Source organism: Ammospiza caudacuta, chromosome 24 (assembly GCF_027887145.1).
Source record: "Ammospiza caudacuta isolate bAmmCau1 chromosome 24, bAmmCau1.pri, whole genome shotgun sequence".
NCBI lineage: Eukaryota > Metazoa > Chordata > Aves > Passeriformes > Passerellidae > Ammospiza > Ammospiza caudacuta.
Window position 1 is genome coordinate 4,218,452 of NC_080616.1, and position 21,759 is coordinate 4,240,210.

Below are 21,759 nucleotides of genomic sequence, written 5' to 3' on the forward strand. Positions count from 1 at the left end.
AGCTGGAAGGGCCACATGGCCACTTTTACTGGAAAGGGGAAAAGTTCACGCGCTGGTTGGCGCGTGATGGAGCAAGAGCGGAAGAGCGGAGCGGCGGGGCGAGCCCGGGGGACGCCGGGCACGGGGGAGCGGCGATTCCCGGGAAAACGCAGCGCGCGAACCGGCGCCGCCGGGCGTGGCCGTGGGCGGGGCTCCGTGACCGCGCGGGGCCGCCCGGGCAGCGCTGCCCGCGCGCGCCGCCGCCGCGCCCGCTCCTCATTGGCCGCCGGGCCTAGGAGGGGCGTGGTTATGATGCGTAACCACGCCCCGCGGGGCGTGCGGCCCCGCCCCCGGCCCCTGCGGCTCGCGGGGCCGGCAGGGGCCGCGCGCCACACGCGGCCGGGCCTCGCGCGGAGCGGCCGCTCGCGCCCGCAGCCCGCCCTGCCCTGCCCTCAGCGCCCTCACAGCCCTGCCCGGCCCCGCGCCCCGCCGCAGGTGCCGCCACCGGCCCCAGCACCGCCACCGGCCCCAACGCCGGCATGCTGCTCTCCAAAATCACCTCGCTGGCGCACCTCCGCTCCGGGACCGCCGGCGAGCTGCACCCCGCCAAGATCCAGCCAGGTGAGGGACGGCCGGTGTGGGGGTGCCCGTCCCGGCTCGGGGCCGGCCGGGGCAGCGGGCGGAGGGCTGACGGGCGGGTCTCGTCCACAGGGAAGGAGAAGGAGCCGCTGGAGCAGCTGTACCGGGTGGGCCCGTTGCTGGGGAGCGGCGGCTTCGGCAGCGTTTACTCGGGGATCCGCCTCTCGGACGGCGCCCCGGTAAGTGGCGGGGCGGGCGGAGCGGGAGGGGGCTCGGTGGCGCGGGCGCCGAGCTCATCCCGGCGCCGAGCTCATCCCGCCGTTCCCCTTGGCTCGCAGGTGGCGATCAAACGCGTGGCCCGGGACCGCATCTCGCAGTGGGGAGAGCTGGTGAGTGCGCGGGGCCAGCGGGAGAAGCCAGCGTGCCGGGCGGGGATGAGCAGAGACGGGAGGATGGAAACCGGGACGGCGCGGGGGGAGCGGTGCGGGGTCACCGGGGGACGCGGAGCATCCCGGGCCGGGAATGCCTGGCGCCGATGGGGGCGGGCAGGGGGACACCGGGATGTCCAGCACCGGTGGGAGCGGGCAGGGAGACACCGGAGCATCCCCCGGATCGGTGGGTGCGGGCAGGGGAACACCCGGGCTTGCCGCGGGCGGGGGTGGCTCAGCCCCGCTGATGGCAGCGTGGTGCCCCCGCAGCCCGGCGGTAGCCGCGTCCCTCTGGAGATCGTGCTCCTGAACAAGGTGGGCTCCGGCTTCCACGGCGTCATCCAGCTCCTGGACTGGTTCGAGCTCCCGGACAGCTTCGTGGTGGTGATGGAGCGTCCGGAGCCGTCTCAGGACCTCTTTGACTTCATCACGGAGCGGGGGTTCCTGCCCGAGGAGATGGCGCGGGGGCTGTTCCGCCAGGTGCTGGAGGCCGTGCGGCACTGCAACAACTGCGGCGTCCTGCACCGCGACATCAAGGACGAGAACATCCTGCTCGACCTGGCCACGGGCGAGCTCAAGCTCATCGACTTCGGTTCGGGCACCTTCCTCAAGGACACGCTCTACACGCAGTTTGACGGTGAGCCCATAGCCGGTGCGCGGCCGGGCCGGGCTCCGGAGGTTTCCCCGTGCCGGGGGTGGCCGGCATGAATTCTGCAGCCGCTGCCAAGTTCTGTTTGGCACGGGGAGGATGTTGTGAAACGGGAGCCGGCTCCCGGCCCTGCTGACAGCCTCCGTCACCCGGGCTGGCTCGGGCTGGGGCGGGGGAAGCCAGCGTGACAAAAACACCCTGGGGAGGGGGGAGCGGAGGGGGGGTTTGCAAAACCCGAGCCCCGGCCGGTTTAGTTTGCAGGTGCGGAAGGGCTGGGGCTGCTCCTCTCCTCTTGTTTGCCTTGGTTTATAATTTAAATTTTATTTTTTTACCATTGCGCGGAGCGGGGGGAAGGCGTGGTTTTTTTCCCCACCCGTAGGTGGGTTTTTTCCTCGCATGTAACGGCCGGGCCTTTCCCGGGCCCTGCTGCCCTCTTCTGGCACCCGCGCCTTCCTTTTACAACCCAAAGTTTGTAAACAAGAGTCACGTGCTGGCGGGAAGGCGGGCGGGTCACGCCGGGTGCCGGGGATGCTGTGCCGAGGGCTGACGAGCTGCTGTGCCCCGCAGGAACGCGCGTGTACAGCCCCCCGGAGTGGATCCGCTTCCACCGCTACCACGGCCACTCAGCCACCATCTGGTCCCTGGGTGTGCTGCTCTACAACATGGTGTGTGGGGATGTCCCCTTCGAGCAGGATGAGGATATCATCCGGGGCCAGCTCTTCTTCCGACGGCGCATTTCTCTCGGTGGGTACCGGGCTTGGGATGTGCCCGGGGGAGGCTGCAGCTCCCAGGGAGCTCTGCAGGAGGGGCACATGTGCTGCCATGCTGCTCTCTTCCCAAGCAGAGGGTGGGCACGGCTCAGATGGTGGCACAAGGTGGATATGAGCCTGCTCTGACTGATCATTGCTTGCTGCTTTCTCCCCAGAGTGCCAGCACCTCATCAAGTGGTGCTTGTCCATGCGCCCCTCGGACAGGCCGTCCTTGGAAGATATTTTCAACCATTCTTGGCTGCAGGACATTCACCTGGAACCAGCTGAGATCACCCTGCACAGTTTGATCCAGGAGCCTGACAAGTAACAGCTCCATGCAGCTCCTGGTCATAAGAAGCAAAGAAAACCAGACTTTTTCATCCTGACCATAACACTGAGCAGGGATCCTCAGATGTTCTCAGATGGGAATGTGCATATCCTGCCCTGGAGCTGGGCTCAGGACCTGCTCTTCCAAGTTCTGGTAGCCACCATCCAAGCCAACTGTCCTGGACTCCATCTGAACTTTGTCTCTTCTGAGATTTTACAGTAATTTTTTTTTTTGGACTGGTTTTGGAGGCTCTCAAGTGTCATCTTGATCTGCTGAATTGGATGACCTGACTGCAAGAAAAGCTTCAGTGGGGGAAAACTGTGGGGAGGGCAGGGCCTGTGGCAAAGTGGCTGTCCCTTCTCCCTGTCCCCTGCTTGTGTGCCTTCTGTTTGATCTGAGCTGTGCTGCAGGAAACACTTGACTTTTCCTGCAGTGCTGCTTTTCTGACTCGCCTGGGCCTGTAGTTCCTTTTTCTTTTTCAAAAAGGAAATGGGTCAGAAGATGCTTGGGAACCAAGTGGGTTATGCCTCGCCTCCTGTGCCTCCATCCCACATGGGTTTTCTGGGGTTCTTTGCTTCTCTGTGCCCTCACAAATGCACAAACAATGCAAACCAACAGCTGTAAATGTGTACATAGCTCTACAGGAGCAAAGCTTGATGTACAGTTGTGAATAGTGATAACATTTTTGCCTTTTTTTCTCATTTCCAGTTTTTGTTTTTAATTTATTTTCATAAATTTGTTGTTTGTTTTGTTTCTTAAAGGAAGAGTTCTGGCCGCTAGGATAACTTATTTATTTATTTATAATTCATGTGGGTTTCCAGCCCATGCCTTGCTTCTACAGCTGCTGATCCCCCAGTTTTCCATTCAGGTTTTCCCTTTGTTTCTGTCCTGTGTCCATCCCTGGGCCTGTTGTGTTTCCATTGGGTGTCTGGTGGAGGTGTGGGGTGGCAGCTTCTCCCCAGCTGTCTGTGTACATAGTTCTGGGTGCTGTTCTTTCCTTGCCATGTGCAGATCTCAGTTTGCAGATGAATTTGGGTTTTTTCCACGGGTGTCTTGTTTTTTGGGGCTGGGGAGGGGGGGGCTGGCCCAGGCTGTCTGCACTGTCCAGTCTGTACCTGTAACCACGTGTGTAGCCAGCAGGTTTTGTTAATAGTTAATATTGTACAGGGGAATTGAGAAATCTTATTTTTTTTATGCAGTTTTAAATAAAAACAAAACACTTGCTGTGCTGGAGACATTCCTTTGTTGTGGGGTGGGATGGAGGATATGCTGGGGGTTGTGGGGCACCAGTGACCACACCATGGCTACTCCAGGGACCTTGACTCCAAAAATCCCATCCCAGCACAAACTGGGACCAGATGGATCTGGACTGCCCTCCACGGGGTGTTTCCAGCACTGGCAGCTCTCCTGGGAGACATCAAAGAGGTGCTGAGCCCTTTTCTCCCATTCATCCTCAGGCTGGTGCGGAGCATGTGCTGGAGCTGGCGAGTAAACAAACATCAAAGCTTGCTTACGAAACGCCGGATGTTGTCAGCCAAATTCAATTTGGGCAAGGCAGATCCTGTTGCTCCGGCTCTGTTGGTGTTGCATGCCCGGGGCTGGTGGGTGCAGGAAGCTGCCAGCGGGCTGTCCCCACCTCCGGCCCGGCCAACGCAGCACAGCAGAGGAAGCTGATGTGAGGATTACGAGAAGTCGGTCACTATCAGTCAGCAGCGGTCGAGTTTTTTACCCTCCAAACTGTCAAACCCCATTTCCAGCTCTGCGGCACTTCAGGGATGTTTGTTTGTGCGTTTTCTTATCTTGGTTTGGGTTTTTTTTTTTTTAATTAGTTTACATGTGTTGAATTTTGGAGACGGTTTCTGCGTGACCTGGAGCAGCTGCTGCTGCATGCACAGGGCTGTGTCAGCTCCAGGGAAGGGGCAGATTTCCCTTTTTATAGGTGACTGCAAATGCCCAGGCCAGATCTGACACAACAGGACCCTCCTTTCCTTGGCTTCCTCCAGGTCTTTTTCCTTAATATCCCCATGTCCAGTGAGCAATCCCTTCCCCAGCTCACCCAGGGCTCTCCTGTCCTGCTTTCCAAGCCATAAACCTGCTAGGAGGGAATGAGGGCTCCTGGAGCCACATCCCAGCCTCGTGGAGTGACCTGCTATCATGCCTGTGTCTCTGCCTCGGTGAAGAAAGTGTTAAGTTGGTTTGTTTGTTTTGCTTTTTTATTTCTTGTTTTATTTTTTTTCCTTTTTCACTCAGCTTCATCTTTCATCTCCTTGGGGCTGCTCGAAGCAGGAAGCACAGCTCCAAACGCCGTCAAACTTCGGGCCTATTTTGAGATGCGGTTTAGATCTACCCTCCTCGCTCTCTTTTCCACTCGAGACCATCCAGGAAGCTGCTCTTACACGAACACAAACATCCCCAGCACACCTCCAGCTACCCCTTGGAGCCCCTCGTGTGGGCAGCGTGCCCCTGAGCACGATCACAGCCCCGCTGCAGCCCGGCCCACCCTTCCCGTAAGCGCTCGCGACTGTTGTGGTGTTTCTTAGAAAACTCTGCAGGTCCCAAGTGGAGCTGGCTGCTGATAGTCCCTCGGTTTCCGCCTGTGGCTGCTGATTTTGTCACCCCCAAGTTTGTGCTGCAGCACAGGACAGAGCCAGAGTGTCCCCAAGATCCTGCTGGCCATGGGGATTGTCCTGTCTGAGTGTTGGACTGGTGTGTGTGTGATCCCAGTGCACCAACAGTGCTGAGCAGCAATACATGCACCTGGGTAAGTGCCACCAGATTTGTGTCCCAAGCCTCTCTGTTAAAGGATCAGTGCATGTTTGATTCCCTGAGCACCATCCTGAGCAGTGACACCTTCATGAGGACAAGAGCCACCAGATTCATGTCCCAGGTCTCTGCCACAGGGGTGATGGGAGAGCAAAGATGGGCAGTTACAGCATCAGTTACCCATTCTCCCCTCCAGGCTGCCTATCACCATTGCACTCAGGGCCTAGGGGAAAGAAAAGCCTTTTTCACCCCTCATTTTTCCTCACTGAGGGGATATTTCCTGCACTTTGAGGACAGGAAAGGATGAAAACACAGGAGTTACCCATTAGGAGGTGACTCAGAGGCAGCACTGCTCTCCCACCTCCCTTTCACAAATTTTTCTTGTGCCCCTGTGTCAGTAGACAAGGCACCCACAATGCAGAAATTGTGAAAAAAATAATGAAGCAGAACCAGGAGGAGATTTCAGGCTGTTGGAACTCCAGTTCTGGGAGCACTGGAATCCCACAGATGACTGAGGTCTTTCAAGGGGCCAGCACTCATCTCACCTGTGCCTTTCTGCAGACATCCATCCCCAGCTCAGGTGCTTGGTGATGCAGGAAGGACCAGCCAGGGGAGCAAAAGGGACATTTTTGTTTTACACATCATTTCTGGAATGTGAGATGAGCAACAGCCAAACTTCTGCCAAGGCTGGAGAAAGGCAGATGAGCACCAAGGAGAAAATACCTGGGGAGCAGGGCCTGGGCTCACCACAGGGACCTGAAGAGCCAGAATCTCAGAGGTGGCACCTTACCACCTCCCTATCCTGAGGAAAACATCCAGGTGTCCCCGAGGCACTGTCTCAAACCCTTTGGCCTTCTTGGCACAGTGAGTCACAGGAGCTATTTTCGACTCCTGCCTGAGGTCTTAGGTCGGGGTGAATTATCAGCAAACCATGTCCCAGGGCTCCAGCTCCCCGGGAATGAACCCTTGTGGCAACCAGTCTGAGCCCTTTGCCAGCAGCCTGTGTGGCAACAGCATCATCTCCATGTGGGGAAACTGAGGCACAGCGACCCAACTCGCTGGAGATCTTTTGTGGTGTAGCCTGGGCTCACCTCCTTTCACCTGCCCTCTTTCCTCAGGCTGAGATTTGCAGCAGGAGCTCCCAGCTTTAATCCCCCGGTGTCCCCACATCCCCTGGGCTGGGGATTGAATCCTGCAGGAGCTCACACCAAAGCCCTGCCCCCTCTCAGGGTGAAACCAGGGTGAAACTTGTCCCTTCCCTGCCCTCCTGTGACACCCCCAGCCTGCAGGGACAGCCGGGGGGGCAGGTGCTGGTTTCAGGCACCTGGAGCCCCACTCCAGAGCAGAGTCTCGTGTTTTGGGGTTTGCAGTGACTCTGCCAAGAGCAGAGCTGTGCTCACCCTGCCTCCGTGACACATCGAAACTGCATCACTCAGCCTGCGAGTTGGTGGGGGTTTTAAAGAGGAAAAAACACTTATTCACCATAAAAAACCCCAAACCAACCGCAAAACCTTTCCAGCGTGTAAAGTTGAGTCAAATTTAGCAGCTTCAGCGAGAGAAACATATTTTGAAAGCTGTAATGGCAGCGTTTCTTTCATCCCTTTCCAAGCTTTTGGTCCCCTACCTCCAGGGCAATATTTTTGTGCCCTTACTCACCGGGTTTATAACAGTTAGGAGGGGGTTAAGCAACCCCAAAAATGAAACAACATCTCCTGTTACAAACTGCAGCAGCCACTTCAGCGGCCCTCAAATACCACAGAGGCACGTGTGTGAATACGAGGGGCGAGCGGGTGTCGGGATGGAGATCTCACCCCCTGAGAAAGCTGTGAGAGAAACAGCAGCGGCAAAATGTCACTTCAGGTCACCCCAAATTCTCGATCTCCTTCCTTGAAATGGGCAGGCAGGGCTGGGACCCACAGCATCAGAAGCAGCCCCGGGGGAATCCAACCAAGCATGCAGCAGGGATGTGCCACGGCAGCCCCAGGCTCGGTGCCAGGTTACTCCGTGGAGTAGGTTGCTCCCTGTAGGATACCCACACTCTCAGGGTGCCCAGGTGTGTGTACATCCCCCCCAAAGCACACAGATTTGGCCCAGTTTGGTTCTTGCCTTCATTAATCAACCCCTGCTTCACTTAATCAAGGCGCAGCTGTGAGTGCCAAGGATTTGGATTTCACCCTCCGGGGGAGTTTCTCGCCTTTGGGGAGCGAGCAGGATGTGGGCAGAGCAGACAATGAGCCCCCCACCCTCGCCAGGGTCACTCCTCTGTTGCTCTAGCAGGGTGTTTCCAAACAAAACCTTGATAAAGCCAACAAACACGGGGAGCAGGAGAAGACGTGCGAATTGCTGTGGGAAAGCGGGAGGGAAAACTCCAGGAAACATCGGGCACTCAAACTGGGGAGGAACAGCAAATCCAGCCCAGCCTGCCCGCAGGGAGGGGACAGCAGGACCCAAAGGAGCTCTGCAGCCATTCACAGATGCTAAAAGTGACTGCCGGACAGACGGACACACCGTCCGTGCTCACCTCCCGCGGGGGATGGATCCCATTTCCCAGAGTCTGCAGCCGAGTTACGGGATGAGGGGATTTGTGATAACATTGTTGGATGTGTAATACGTGATAAATACCCCTGGGGTTTTGAACTCCGCCTGGAAGGAGCAGCATCCCCACCCAGCTCCTTCCTGGAAACTTCGCTTTCCAAGCCAGCCCCTCCGGCCAGGAGGGCATTGCTCTCCCCGCAGCTGGGTACCTTCAAATATCACATGTAGGTACCCTCAAATGTGATATTTTTGCCAGCTCTGAAGTTTCCTTTCTCTGCTTTAGCTTCAGGATGGGAAAAGGAACCGATTCTTCTGTCTCGAGTTTCATTCTCGTTCAGAATCGAAAGCTGCAGGAGATGCTGGGCTGGTTGTCAGAGAACCAGGGCTCGCTCTGCCCCCCGAAATATCTCCCGTAGGCTGGAGATGGATGGAGAGGGAAAGGGCAGAAATCGCCAGCTCGGGGAACCCGGCAGGTGCAGAGACATCGCAACGAGCCCGTGCCGCCCTCTGCTGTCAGTCCCAGCGGCTTTGCAGAAAATCCCCTCATTTTGAATTTTTCTTTTATTTTAGTCCCCTCATTTTGAATATTCTTCCCTTTTTTTGAGTGCTTCCAGTCCTCCCGTGTCCTGAAAGGCTTCTTCTTCCCTTCACCCTAAGTTCACAAAGGTGAATTTTGTGTTCATGAAAGGACGGCACTCAGTGCTCTGGTCTGGTCGTCGAGGTGGGGAACAGGTTTTTCTTCACTCTTGGGTGGGTTTTTCCCAGGCCTTCCCTCATTTTGAATATTTCTTCCCTTTTTTAAAGTGCTTCCAGCCCTCCTGAAAGGCTTCTTCTTCCCTAGGGCTTAGTCAAAGGTGAACTTTGTGTTTAAGAAAGGACTGCACTCAGTGCTCTGGTCTAGTTGTTGAAGTGGGGAACAGTCAAAGCTTGGAGTAGATGATCTCAGAGGTCTTTTCCAGCCTAAATAATTCCATGGTTGAATTCCTGGCACGTTCTGGGGGCTGACATGGAGCCAGTGTGACAAAAACACCTGTAAGGGCAGCAGAAGCAGCTTTAGAAGCTGGGCTCTGTCTGGTTTTGTTTGCAGGCACATAGGGCTCCGGCTGCTCCTCTCCCCTTGTTTGCCCTGGCTCACAACTGGGGTTTTTGAAGGATAAACACAGGTTTTTCCCCACTCGTGGGTGGGTTTTTCCTGGCCTTCCCCAGGGTTGCATTGCCCTTTGCACACCCCAGGGTTTGTCACCATGAGCCTGGGGCAGGACAGAAGGCAGCAGGTCCTGCCCCAGGGATGCCAGGCCAGGGTCGGGAGCTCCCGTGTAACCCCACAGGAGTGTGGGGGTACAGCCCCCCAGAGCAGAGCCACTCCCACTGCTGTGACAAATGGATTTGTAAAGAATTCTCAAAACTTAGAAACCTCACATAGTCTGCATCTGTATGCAAACACTGAGGTAAGGTGTGCTGACTGAGGAAGGCCACGGAATAGAGATGACATGAATACAGCATAACTTTCTGACAAAACATGTATAATATTCATTTAATATTTGCAAAAAGCCAAACATAAAATAGGCATTTTTCACACCTCCCAAGCAGAGGCACAGGGTGGACAGGAGCCTGCTCTGACTGACCACTGCATGCTGGTGTCTGTCCCCAGAGTGCCAACACCTCACCACGTGGTGCTTGTCCATGTATAATAAATTAATAAATGTAATAAATAAATATTGTGTGTAATCAGAGTGGGGTTTTTTATCCTTTTTTTTTTTTTTTTTTTTGAATCCTAGAATGGCTTGGGTGGAAAGCGAGCTTAAATTTTGTGCCACCCCCTGCCTTGGCAGGGACACCTCCAGGGCCAGGGTAACTCCACACTGCTCCAAGCCCCCTCCAGCCTGGCCTTGGGCACTGCCAGGGATCCAGGGGCAGCCCCAGCTGCTCTGGGCACCCTGTGCCAGGGCATGCCCACCCTCACAGGGAACAATTCCTTGCCAATATCCTATCCAGCCCTGCCCTCTGTCAGCGGGCAGCTATTCCCTGTGTCCTGTCACTCCAGACCCTTGTCCAAGCTCCCTCTCCTGGAGCCCCTATATGCTGTCAGGTGCCCCGGAGCCCTCCCTTCCCCAGATGAACACTCCCAGCCCGGCTCCATTGCACAGGGGATTCATTTTAATCCCTTTTCCCGGGCGGTTTCCCCGTCACCGCCCCCGAGCCAAGATGGCGTCGCCGGGGGCGCTGAGGGGGCCGGGGGGCTCCGCCTGCAGCGCCCCCTACGCCCGCCGGGCGGCGCTGGGCCCTACTGCGCATGCGGTCACTACCCGAGCAGCCAAACTACATCTCCCGGCATGCACCGCGAGCACCGCCTGTCCACACGGCGGTCTGGAGATGAAAGACTCCAATTCCCGGCATGCTCCAGTAAAGAAACGCGAACACGTGACTCCAGGCTACGATGCTTTTTGATCCTGCGGGGCCACCGTCGTGTCGGACAACCCGGAAGTGCCGCTTGCCCCGCGTGGGTCGCAGATGGCGGCGCTGGGCCCCGGACAGCCCCGGACAGCCCCGGACACCGCGCCCGCCCTCCCGGTGAGCGCGCCCCACCCTGCCCCACCCTGCCCCCAGCCCTTCTCCCTCGCTGCAATGGCGGCCCCGCGCCTTTGGGCCGTTCTGCTGCTGCCTTGGCCCACGGCGGGCCCGGTACCGGCAGTACCGGCAGCACCGGCCCGTCCATCATCAGCCATCCTCTCCTGCCTGCGGCCTCTCTGCGTTATTATCCTGCATTTTAGAGCACTTTTATTTTATTTATTGCATTTGTTTTTCTTTGCGGTTGTTTTGCTTTAATAAAATACACAAAGCTTTGCTTGTATTTCCTCACAAACCTCATTTTGTGAACAACTCTGTTAATTCCACACAGCTGCTCTGTGTGCTTAAATGATTCCTTAAGGATTTGTCTGCAATTATAGAAATGAGAATTTCACACGTTGCTGCATTTGTTTGGTGTTTGTTTTTTTCCTTCTGCACAGAATTGTTTGGTGACAGTTTTTAATGTGTAACTGAGCAGCAGAGCAGCTTCCAGGGAGCCCTGCAGCATTCCCAGGTCTGGGATTTTCTACAAAAAAACCTGGAAAGCCAGGAGGGTGAGATTTCCAAAGGGTTGGGATGGTTTCCAGAGCATCCCTGTGAGAGGAAAAGTGGATTTGTCTTCCCAAACAAGCTACTGGTAGATAAAACCAGCACTGGGAGATAAAAGAAACAATGGGAAGGATTCCAGTGATTGATGGATGGAAAAAGATATTCGCCTTTACAAATAAACTTTAGGTTTGCTGATAAGTGAAATTAGACATTGAGAGATGAAAGAAACAATGGGGGGAAACCTTGAATTCCATAAGAATTAAAAATGAAAAAGGAGGGTTGTACATTTGAGGGGAATCTTTGGTATCAGGTGTTTTGGGAAGTCTGGGCCTCTCAAGTACCTCAGAAATGGGGAAAGAGAGAAGGGAAATTGGGATAAAAAGGAGGCTGTGTCCTCCAGAAATGTGAGCGATCTCAGGGCAATGCCCCATGGCCTCTGCCTTTATTGGAATAAAGTAAAAATAAACTCCTCTGTCTCCTTTTTGCACATAAACCTCCGATGTTTGTGGTAACACATCCGAGTAAAGAGCGTGAGCAGGAGGTGGAAATAGCGCAGATCGGGGCAAACGAGGGCAAAGAAACGCAAAAAACGGAGAAAAAGAGGAAAAAAAAAGGCTCGGAAGGGCTCTGGGAGCTCGGGGCTGCGGCACCGCCGGGAGCCACCAGGGGGAGACAGAGAGCGGCCCCGCCGCACCGAGGGATAATGAGGGACAAAGGGGGGCAAAAGGGGTACCAGGGACAAAGAGGGGCAAAAGGGGTACCAGGGACAAAGAGGGACACCGGGGACAACCGTGACGGCCCCGCGTCCCTCCCGAGCCGCCGGGACACGGCGGGGCCCGGCCGAGCGCTCCGAGGCTCCGCGGGCAGCGGCGGCGCTGCAGTACCGGCCGTGACCGCGGGAGGGCGCCGGGGGCCGGGCCCGACTTCGGAACGGCCAAAAACTGATTTGAAATGTTCGGAACCAAAAACTCTGATTTGAAATGTTCACAACAAAAACTCTGATTTGAAATGTTCGGAACCAAAAAACTCTGATTTGAAATGTTCGGAACCAAAAACTCTGATTTGAAATGTTCGGAACCAAAAACTCTGATTTGAAATGTTCGGAACAAAAAACTCTGATTTGAAATGTTCGGAACCAAAAACTCTGATTTGAAATGTTCGGAACAAAAAACTCTGATTGTAAATGTTCGGAACAAAAACTCTGATTGTAAATGTTCGGAACAAAAACTCTGATTTGAAATGTTCGGAACCAAAAACTCTGATTTGAAATGTTCTGACACCTAAAACTCTGATTTGAAATATTTGGAACCAAAAACTCTGATTTGAAATGTTCGGAACCAAAAACTCTGATTTGAAATGTTCGGAACCAAAAACCCTGATTTGAAATGTTCGGAACCAAAAACTCTGATTTGAAATGTTCGGAACCAAAAACTCTGATTTGAAATGTTCGGAACCAAAAACTCTGATTTGAAATGTTCGGAACCAAAAACTCTGATTTGAAATGTTCGGAACCAAAAACTCTGATTTGAAATGTTCGGAACAAAAACTCTGATTTGAAATGTTCGGAACCAAAAACTCTGATTTGAAATGTTCACAACAAAAACTCTGATTTGAAATGTTCACAACAAAAACTCTGATTTGAAATGTTCACAACAAAAACTCTGATTTGAAATATTCGGAACCAAAAACTCTGATTTGAAATGTTCGGAACAAAAAACTCTGATTTTAAATGTTCACAACAAAAACTCTGATTGTAAATGTTCTGAATCAAAAACTCTGATTTGAAATGTTCGGAACAAAAACTCTGATTTGAAATGTTCGGAACCAAAAACTCTGATTTGAAATGTTCGGAACAAAAAACTCTGATTTGAAATGTTCGGAACCAAAAACTCTGATTTGAAATGTTCGGAACAAAAAACTCTGATTGTAAATGTTCGGAACAAAAACTCTGATTGTAAATGTTCGGAACAAAAACTCTGATTTGAAATGTTCGGAACCAAAAACTCTGATTTGAAATGTTCGGAACCAAAAACTCTGATTTGAAATGTTCGGAACCAAAAACTCTGATTTGAAATGTTCGGAACCAAAAAACTCTGATTTGAAATGTTCGGAACCAAAAACTCTGATTTGAAATGTTTGGAACAAAAAACTCTGATTTGAAATGTTCGGAACCAAAAACTCTGATTTGAAATGTTCGGAACAAAAAACTCTGATTGTAAATGTTCGGAACAAAAAACTCTGATTTGAAATGTTCGGAACCAAAAACTCTGATTTGAAATGTTCGGAACCAAAAACTCTGATTTGAAATGTTCGGAACCAAAAACTCTGATTTGAAATGTTCGGAACCAAAAACCCTGATTTGAAATGTTCGGAACCAAAAACCCTGATTTGAAATGTTCGGAACCAAAAACCCTGATTTGAAATGTTCGGAACCAAAAACTCTGATTTGAAATGTTCGGAACCAAAAACTCTGATTTTAAATGTTCACAACAAAAACTCTGATTGTAAATGTTCTGAATCAAAAACTCTGATTTGAAATGTTCGGAACAAAAACTCTGATTTGAAATGTTCGGAACCAAAAACCCTGATTTGAAATGTTCGGAACAAAAAACTCTGATTGTAAATGTTTGGAACAAAAACTCTGATTGTAAATGTTCGGAACAAAAACTCTGATTTGAAATGTTCGGAACCAAAAACTCTGATTTGAAATGTTCTGACACCTAAAACTCTGATTTGAAATATTTGGAACCAAAAACTCTGATTTGAAATGTTCGGAACCAAAAACTCTGATTGTAAATGTTCGGAACCAAAAACCCTGATTTGAAATGTTCGGAACCAAAAACTCTGATTTGAAATGTTCGGAACAAAAAACTCTGATTTGAAATATTCGGAACCAAAAAACTCTGATTTGAAATGTTCGGAACCAAAAACTCTGATTTGAAATGTTCACAACAAAAACTCTGATTTTAAATGTTCTGACAGCAAAAACTCTGATTTGAAATGTTCTGAATCAAAAACTCTGATTTGAAATGTTCGGAACAAAAAACTCTGATTTTAAATGTTCACAACAAAAACTCTGATTGTAAATGTTCTGAATCAAAAACTCTGATTTGAAATGTTCGGAACAAAAACTGATTTGAAATGTTCGGAACCAAAAACTCTCATTTGAAATGTTCGGAACAAAAAACTCTGATTTTAAATGTTCTGAATCAAAAAACTCTGATTTTAAATGTTCACAACAAAAACTCTGATTGTAAATGTTCTGAATCAAAAACTCTGATTTTAAATGTTCTGACACCTAAAACTCTGATTTTAAATGTTCTGAACCAAAAACTCTATTTTTAAATGTTCTGACACCAAAAAATCTGATTTTAAATGTTCGGAACAAAAAACTCTGATTTTAAATGTTCTGAACCAAAAACTCTATTTTTAAATGTTTTGACACCAAAAAATCTGATTTTAAATGTTCTGAATCAGAAACTCTGATTTTAAATGTTCTGACACCTAAAATTCTGATTTTAAATGTTCGGAACAAAAAACTCTGATTTTAAATGTTCGCAACAAAAACTCTGATTTTAAATGTTCTGACAGCAAAAACTCTGATTTTAAATGTTCTGAACCAAAAACTCTGATTTTAAATGTTTGGAACAAAAAACTCTTATTGTAAATGTTCTGACACCTAAAACTCTGATTTTAAATGTTAGGAACATAAAACTCTGATTGTAAATGTTCTGAATCAAAAACTCTGATTTTAAATGTTCGGAACAAAAAACTCTGATTTTAAATGTTCACAACAAAAACTCTGATTGTAAATGTTCTGAACCAAAAACTCTGATTTTAAATGTTCTGACACCTAAAACTCTGATTTTAAATGTTCGGAACAAAAAACTCTGATTTTAAATATTCTGAACCAAAAACTGATTTTAAATATTCTGACACCAAAACTTCTGATTTTAAATGGTCAGACACCTAAAACTCTGATTTTAAATGTTCTGAACCAAAACTCTGATTTTAAACCTGAACTAAAAATTCTGATTTTAATTGTTTTGAATAAAACTCTCTGATTTTAAATTTTCAGACAGCAGAAACTCTGATTTTAAATGTTCTGACAGAAAAACCTGCGATTTTAAATATTCTGAACCAAAACCTCTGACTTTAAATATTTTGAACAAAAAACTCTGATTTTAAATGTTCTGACACCAAAAACTCTGATTTTAAATATCTGGAACAAAAAACTCTGATTTTAAGTGTTCGGAACAAAAAACTCTGTTTTTAAATGTTCTGACACCAGAAACTCCGATTTTAAATGTTCTGACAGCAAAAACTCTGATTTTAAACCTGAACTAAAAACTCTGATTTTAAATATTCTAACACAAAAAACTCGGATTTTAAATGTTCCGACATCAAAACCTCTGATTTTAAGTCTTCTGTCAGAAAAACCCTCTGATTTGAAATCTTCCAACAGCAAAGACTCTGATTTTAAAACTTTCCAACCCCAAAAATCCTCATTTCACACCTTCCAATAGCAAAAACTGTGATTTTTAAACCTTCTGACACCAAAAACTGATTTTAAACCTTCCAACAGCAAAACCCCTCATTTTACACCTTCTGACACCAAAAATTCTGATTTTAAATATTCTGCCACCAAAACCTCACACACACCCAGGATTCCCTGATCCCTGCACTTTCAACAGTGTCAATGCTGGTGGCACTTGGTGTTTCTCCTCTCAAACACTTCTTGCTCTTTCCTTTCCTCTTTACTCCCCCTTCTACCTTTACAACCTTCCTTGGAAGCAAATTTGCCTTCCAAGGAGAGCAAATTCCTTGGTTTTTGCAGGAAAAGCTCTGAAGGACCAACCTGGCTCCATCCCAAAGCAGGTCCCACCTCAGAGCCCTGTGCTGGTCCACCGTGGGATCTCCTCTGCTGAGAGATTCTCTCCTTTCCATTTTTCATGGATATTGGCACCAGCCGTGTGCAGGATGAGAGCCAGATGGACATCTCTTTAATTAAATCAAAAATACAGTCTGAGAAACGTAATTAAATTAAAAATACACGCTTCCAGGTGGAAGGCAGCCTTTCTCTTGAGGAGACAAGGCACAGAAAGTTCTGACATCTCAGTGGTGGGAGATTCTTTCTCATTCTTTTTTAGGAGATTCATCTTAGTGTTAGGAAGTGTTTTCATTACAAAGAAGCTTTTCCTTTTGTTGCTGACACAAAGTTGTGGAGGAAGAAATGAAGAGCTTGGAGGGTTTGTGCCACACCACACTGACTTTGGAGTTGTCCTTTCACTCTCTATAAATATTTCTTCCACCACACTGCCCATCTCACAGGGTTACTGTGACATCAGTTCTGGCCAGATTTTGTGAAAAATCTGCAATAAAGTTGGTGCAGAGAGGAAATACATTAAGCAAGCTCTAAATACACAGATTATACACAAAATAAAAGAGATTTCCTAACAGGGTTGAGTGTTCTGGTGGACATCCCAGGGCTGTATCAAACAATGCATTTTGAATTTGCTGTCAGTTGTAGAGGAGGCTCTGCATCTTTTCCTTTGTGTTTGATTTGAGGTTGGTGGGGTTTTGATGTTTTACATGGTGTGATTTTTTTTAATATGTTTCTTGCTTGCATCATCTTATTCACCATAAACATTTGGGGTTTTCTTGTAACACAAACCCTTTTCTTCTTCTTGAGGAATAATGAGCATAAGGAAATCATCACCAGGGGCTTGGGCTGAGTGAACTCAAACCCACTGCATCCACACCCTTCCCAAAAAGCCACTCCTGCACAGAAATCCACCTCGTGCTCCATCTGAGGTTCTTCCTCCCCTCTCCTTCCACGCTGGTCCCAGCTGGAGCAGCCCAGCCCCACCTGCCCTGCCCAGGGCTCTCCCTCCCCTGCAGCACCACCAACACCCACTGGTCCATACTGGGAAGGGCCAGAAAGGGCAGAAGGAAAAGCTGGGGAGGAAGAAATGGCCCACCCAGGCTGGCCTGAGGCGCTGCTGGGTGGTCTCAGGCTCCCTTTCCTCAGCACCTCTGCTGGGTCATTCTCAGTGGGTGGGAAAGAGAAATGCTGGTCACAAAGGGGAATGTGTTATCCACAGCCCTGATGCAAGGAAAAGCTGAGCCCAGGCTCAGTTCTGAGTGTTTTGTGCTTCCTGACCTAAAGGGGATCAAATAAACTCTGGTGTGTGTTGGATTGTTGGAATGTGGCTGCTGAAGTTGGAAGGGCAATACTGGGAGATATGAGAAGGGCTTCTGGCCTGAGAGGCCAATTCCTCAAGTTTTCCTTCAAAATCATTGAGGTTTTTACAATTTCAAAGCTTTCTGTGGGTGAGTAACCACCACAAACCCTGGAGGTGCTGCCCTGCCCCATTCCAGGCTCCTGTGCCTGGGCTGCCACTCTTACCTGGCTCTGCAGAGCCTCAGAAATGGGAACCTGGAATGGTTTGGGGTGGAAGGGACCTCAGAGCCCATCCAGTGCCACCCCTGCCATGGCAGGGACACCTTCCACTGTCCCAGGTGCTCCAAGCCCTGTCCAATGTGGCCTTGGACACTTCAGGGATGGGGCAGCCACAGCTGCTCTGGGAATTCCATCCCAGCTCCTCCCCACACCTGCTGCCTCCAGTGCTTCCCTCTTCTTTTCCATGGAAAAGTCTTTGTATTCTGCTAGAAACAGCTCCCTTATCTCATAAAAATATAATAAAAATATGGAATTGGGAACAATTCCTTCCCAAAATCTCATCTAAACCTCCACTCCTTTCCTATCAAACCATTCCCCATCATCTCCTCACTCTCTGCCCATGGGGATTGATTTCCTCATGGTTTCCTCCAACAACTTAGAAATTTCCTGAGAGGTTTGAGTGTGGAATGACCCAGCCCAAACCTGAACCAGGGCACAGAGAGAGCCCTGGGCAGCAAGGGAGGGATTGCAAACTTTTCTTGGGGGTCAGAGCTCCAGAGCTGTGTTTTTCAGGAGTTCAGCATTTGTCGCAGACATTTCTCCACAGAAATCCTTTCTTTCGGATTTCTGTGTCTTCGGGAGGCCAGAGGCCTCCGAAGACAAGGTAAACAATTATTATCAGCTGCTGGGGAATGCAACAGGGGCACCTATTTTGATTGGTGATTGGTTCATGTTTTATGTTTATAATTAAGGGCCAATCACCAGTGCAAGCCAGGGGACTGAGTCCTTGGCCACAGCTTTGTTGTGGATTCTTTTCTAGCTCTTCCTAGCTAGCCTAGCTGCTCTGCAAAACCTCTCTCTTTATTCTATTTAGTATAATAATAATGTATTATATATAATATATTAATAAATCAGCCTTCTGATTCAAGAAACAAGATTCACCCTCTCTCTCTCACCAGCTGCGCCCACTCAGGCACGGTAATAAGCATTCACTCTGGCAGCCCCCAAAATGCTGAACATGGAGAGTGAATCCTACAGTGGGCACTGAACCACAGGGCTCAACCAGAGCAAGAGCTCAGTCAGGAACTCCTGGCAAAGCCAAAAACCACTAAAATTGGGTGAAAACCTGGAAATGCTGCTAACATTTGTTCTGCAGCTACTTTGGGGTGATTTTTTGGAGGGGGACAAGGCAGAATAGTACATCCTGGCTGCAAAATGGGATTTTTGAGAAGTCTTTTTCACTAAAACCACATTTAACGTGTTCACAAGTCCAAAATTCCCCTCTCCTCAATTAAGGCATTGAGTGGTGCTTCCTATGATGAGCCTCAGGAAAAAAGGGGCCAAAAAAGTCTTGAATGGCATGTGAGGTAATATTAAAGCAATTAAAAGGTTAATTTAGCATTCAGAATGAGCAGGTTCAGGAAGGCAGGACAGGGAGTGACTGAGAGTTCTTGTGGGGTAGAACTGGGATGTTGCAACATCTCAGGCAGAAAAGATTTCACAGAGAATATTCCTCAATGTGCTGTGGAGAGAAAGCTGATGAGAACAACAAGGGGAGCAAAAACCCAACCAACACAGCAGCTTTTGTGATCCTGTGTAGGTGACACTTCCAAAATGAAGCTGAAATGAAAAATAAATATAAAACTAAAAATTGAAAATATAAATTATAAAAAGGAAAGAAAACAAAATATTAATATGAAAATAAAATATAAAAAAATTAAAATAATATAAAAATAAAAATATAAGAATAAAATAATATAAACATAAAATAATAAAATACAAAAATGAAACGAAATATAATATTAAAATGAAAATAGAAATAGAAATAAATGTAAAAATAAAATAATATAACGATTAAAAAATGAAATATAAAAATGAAATGATATAGAAAAATGGAAATAAAAATAAAAAATAAAAATAAAATAAAATATAAAAATGAAAATAAAATATAAATAAAATATAAAAATAAAATAATATAAAAACAAAAATATAAAAAAATGGGAAAAATATAAAAATGAAATGAAATAAAATATAAAAGTAAAAATTAAAATATAAATAAGATATAAAAATAAAATAATATAAAAATAAAAAATAACATATAAAAATAAAATAAAATAGAAAAATGAAAATTAAAATGTAAATAAAATATAAAAATAAAAGAATATAAAAATTAAAAAATATAGAAATGAAAAAGCCTTTACCTTCGCAATAGGTGCTATCCCAAAGTGAACCTGACAGAGAGCCAGTGAGGATTTTTGATTTTTGCTGGGTCACAGATTTATGCTCCGTGCAGCTCCGGCTCGGGGCAGTCTGACAGCTCCGACACAAACCCCACATTGTGACCAACGTGAGGCCAAGGCTGGGCTGTGACCCCAGCACACATCTGATGGAGCACAAAGAATTCAGGCCGAGCCAGGGCTTTGCTGATGCTCCTTTCCCTCCAAACAATTCCCTCATTTTTCACCCAGCAGCACCATCCAGCCTCAAGAGCCAAACTCGAGAGGCATTTCTGCCTGCTGGGGTTTTGCAGGGGTTACTTTGACTGCTGATAAAGCCTTTAGTGTTGTGAAATTAAGTCACATTAAATGGATTGAACAGAGAGCATTAATCTGGGCAAATTACTCCCAACCATTAGAAAACCACGGCTGTGGCAAAGTCAGACAATGGTTTCCATTAGAGAATAGAAAATTAATGCCATAGATAACCTCCTTTCTCCGAGACCCTACAGCTCAAGGAAGCTTTTTGTTCTGCCGTGATACAATTTAGAAAATATTTCCTAGATCTCTGGCAGTGCAGATAATTTGTTTTCCCTGCTCAGTTGCTGTGAGGGGCTGGTATGATGGGTGAAAAAACTTTTATTTTGGAGAGCCCTGAACTCCAGTGAGGGGAGAAGGTGTGGGGAGCACAGAGAAATGTAGAATTCTTTTATTTGTTTTGTTGAAGTGTCACTGGAAGTTAAACCAGGCTGGTTTCACTGTCCTGCTGTGCATTTCCAAACTCTCTGTGCCATCTGCAGCAACATCTGGGCAGGAGAGAGGTGTGGAAGAAATTATTAATTCTGCAGTTAGGCTGGAGAAAATCAGAAATAGGAGAAATTTCCTCAGGTCTAAAGCTCCTCTTGTGCCCTGAACTCTCTCTTTTGAGATTTTTCTCCCATATTTCAGCCATCCAACAATCTTCTTCCACCCAAACTCTGTTTTTCCACCTATTCTTGTGTTCTCATCATTCATGGATCCTGACACCTGCTCCCTCTAGTGCTTCCCTCTTCTTTTCCGTGGAAAAGTCTTTGTATTTTGCTAGAAATAGCTCCCTTATCTCCTAAAAATATCATAAAAATATGTGTTTCAGAGACACACAACCATTGCTTAGACAGCCCTTCCTTTAGTGAGTTTGTAAATGAGTTTTCATTTCAATAATTTATCATCAAAAGGTTCTTTTTTTCCACCCCCAGACTGCATCCATAGTGCAGGAGGAAGTTATTAAAAAAAAGCCTCTTATCACTGTTTTTATTTTCTCTAGGACCCATATTCACAGGAAATTAAACATCTGAGCACATCAGTGTAGACTGAAAACAGTCACCCTTGTTATTTATCTTATTATCAAGAAATGTTTTTCAAAAAATTTTAGAGGAAAATTTACTGAAGCCCCTTGAGTAAAGGTTTCTCTCCCTGAGTTTCTCTGAATTTCCAAAGACAGAGTTGAGCAGTTAAATGCACTTTGTGTGCAGCACAACAATCTCAACATCCAAAAGGATACTGAAAAATCCTCAAATCTTATACAGAATATCAGAATAATCTTTAAATCTCAAGCATCCAAAAGGAGACTGGAAAGTCCTCAAATATTATACAGAATATCAGAATAATCTTTAAGTCTCAAGCTTCCAAAAGGACACTCAAAGTCCTCAAATCTTACACAGAATAATCTTTAAATCTCAAGCATCCAAAAGGAGACTGAAAATCCTCAAACATTACATAGAATATCAGAATAATCTTTACAAATATTATAAATAATCATTATAAATAACATTTGTAAAGCATTCTTGGTGGGACAAACGTGGAGGAAAAATCCAGTGGTTTTATCCAAGTGTTTTCCATCTCTCAGCTCCAACCTCAGAATATTCAGAATATTCCTGTGCTGGCAGCCTGAGGAGAAAACTCCATGTTTTTCATTGTGATCATCAAAATCCTCATGCTGAGTGTTGAAGATGAAGACAAAGCCTTTATTGAGGC

The 21,759-nt window shown here is 47.7% G+C and overlaps 1 protein-coding gene across 1 annotated transcript; it reads left to right on the forward strand.

The window, feature by feature from the left end:
• The first annotated feature begins 389 nt into the window (after nucleotides 1-389).
• On the forward strand, nucleotides 390-3,415 carry PIM1 (Pim-1 proto-oncogene, serine/threonine kinase). Its single transcript, XM_058819344.1, has 6 exons — nucleotides 390-600; nucleotides 691-797; nucleotides 897-947; nucleotides 1,257-1,623; nucleotides 2,203-2,379; nucleotides 2,561-3,415. The coding sequence occupies exons 1-6, from the start codon at nucleotides 519-521 to the stop codon at nucleotides 2,710-2,712; spliced, it is 936 nt and encodes a 311-aa protein (XP_058675327.1). The 5' UTR covers nucleotides 390-518; the 3' UTR covers nucleotides 2,713-3,415.
• Nucleotides 3,416-21,759: the final 18,344 nt, after the last annotated feature.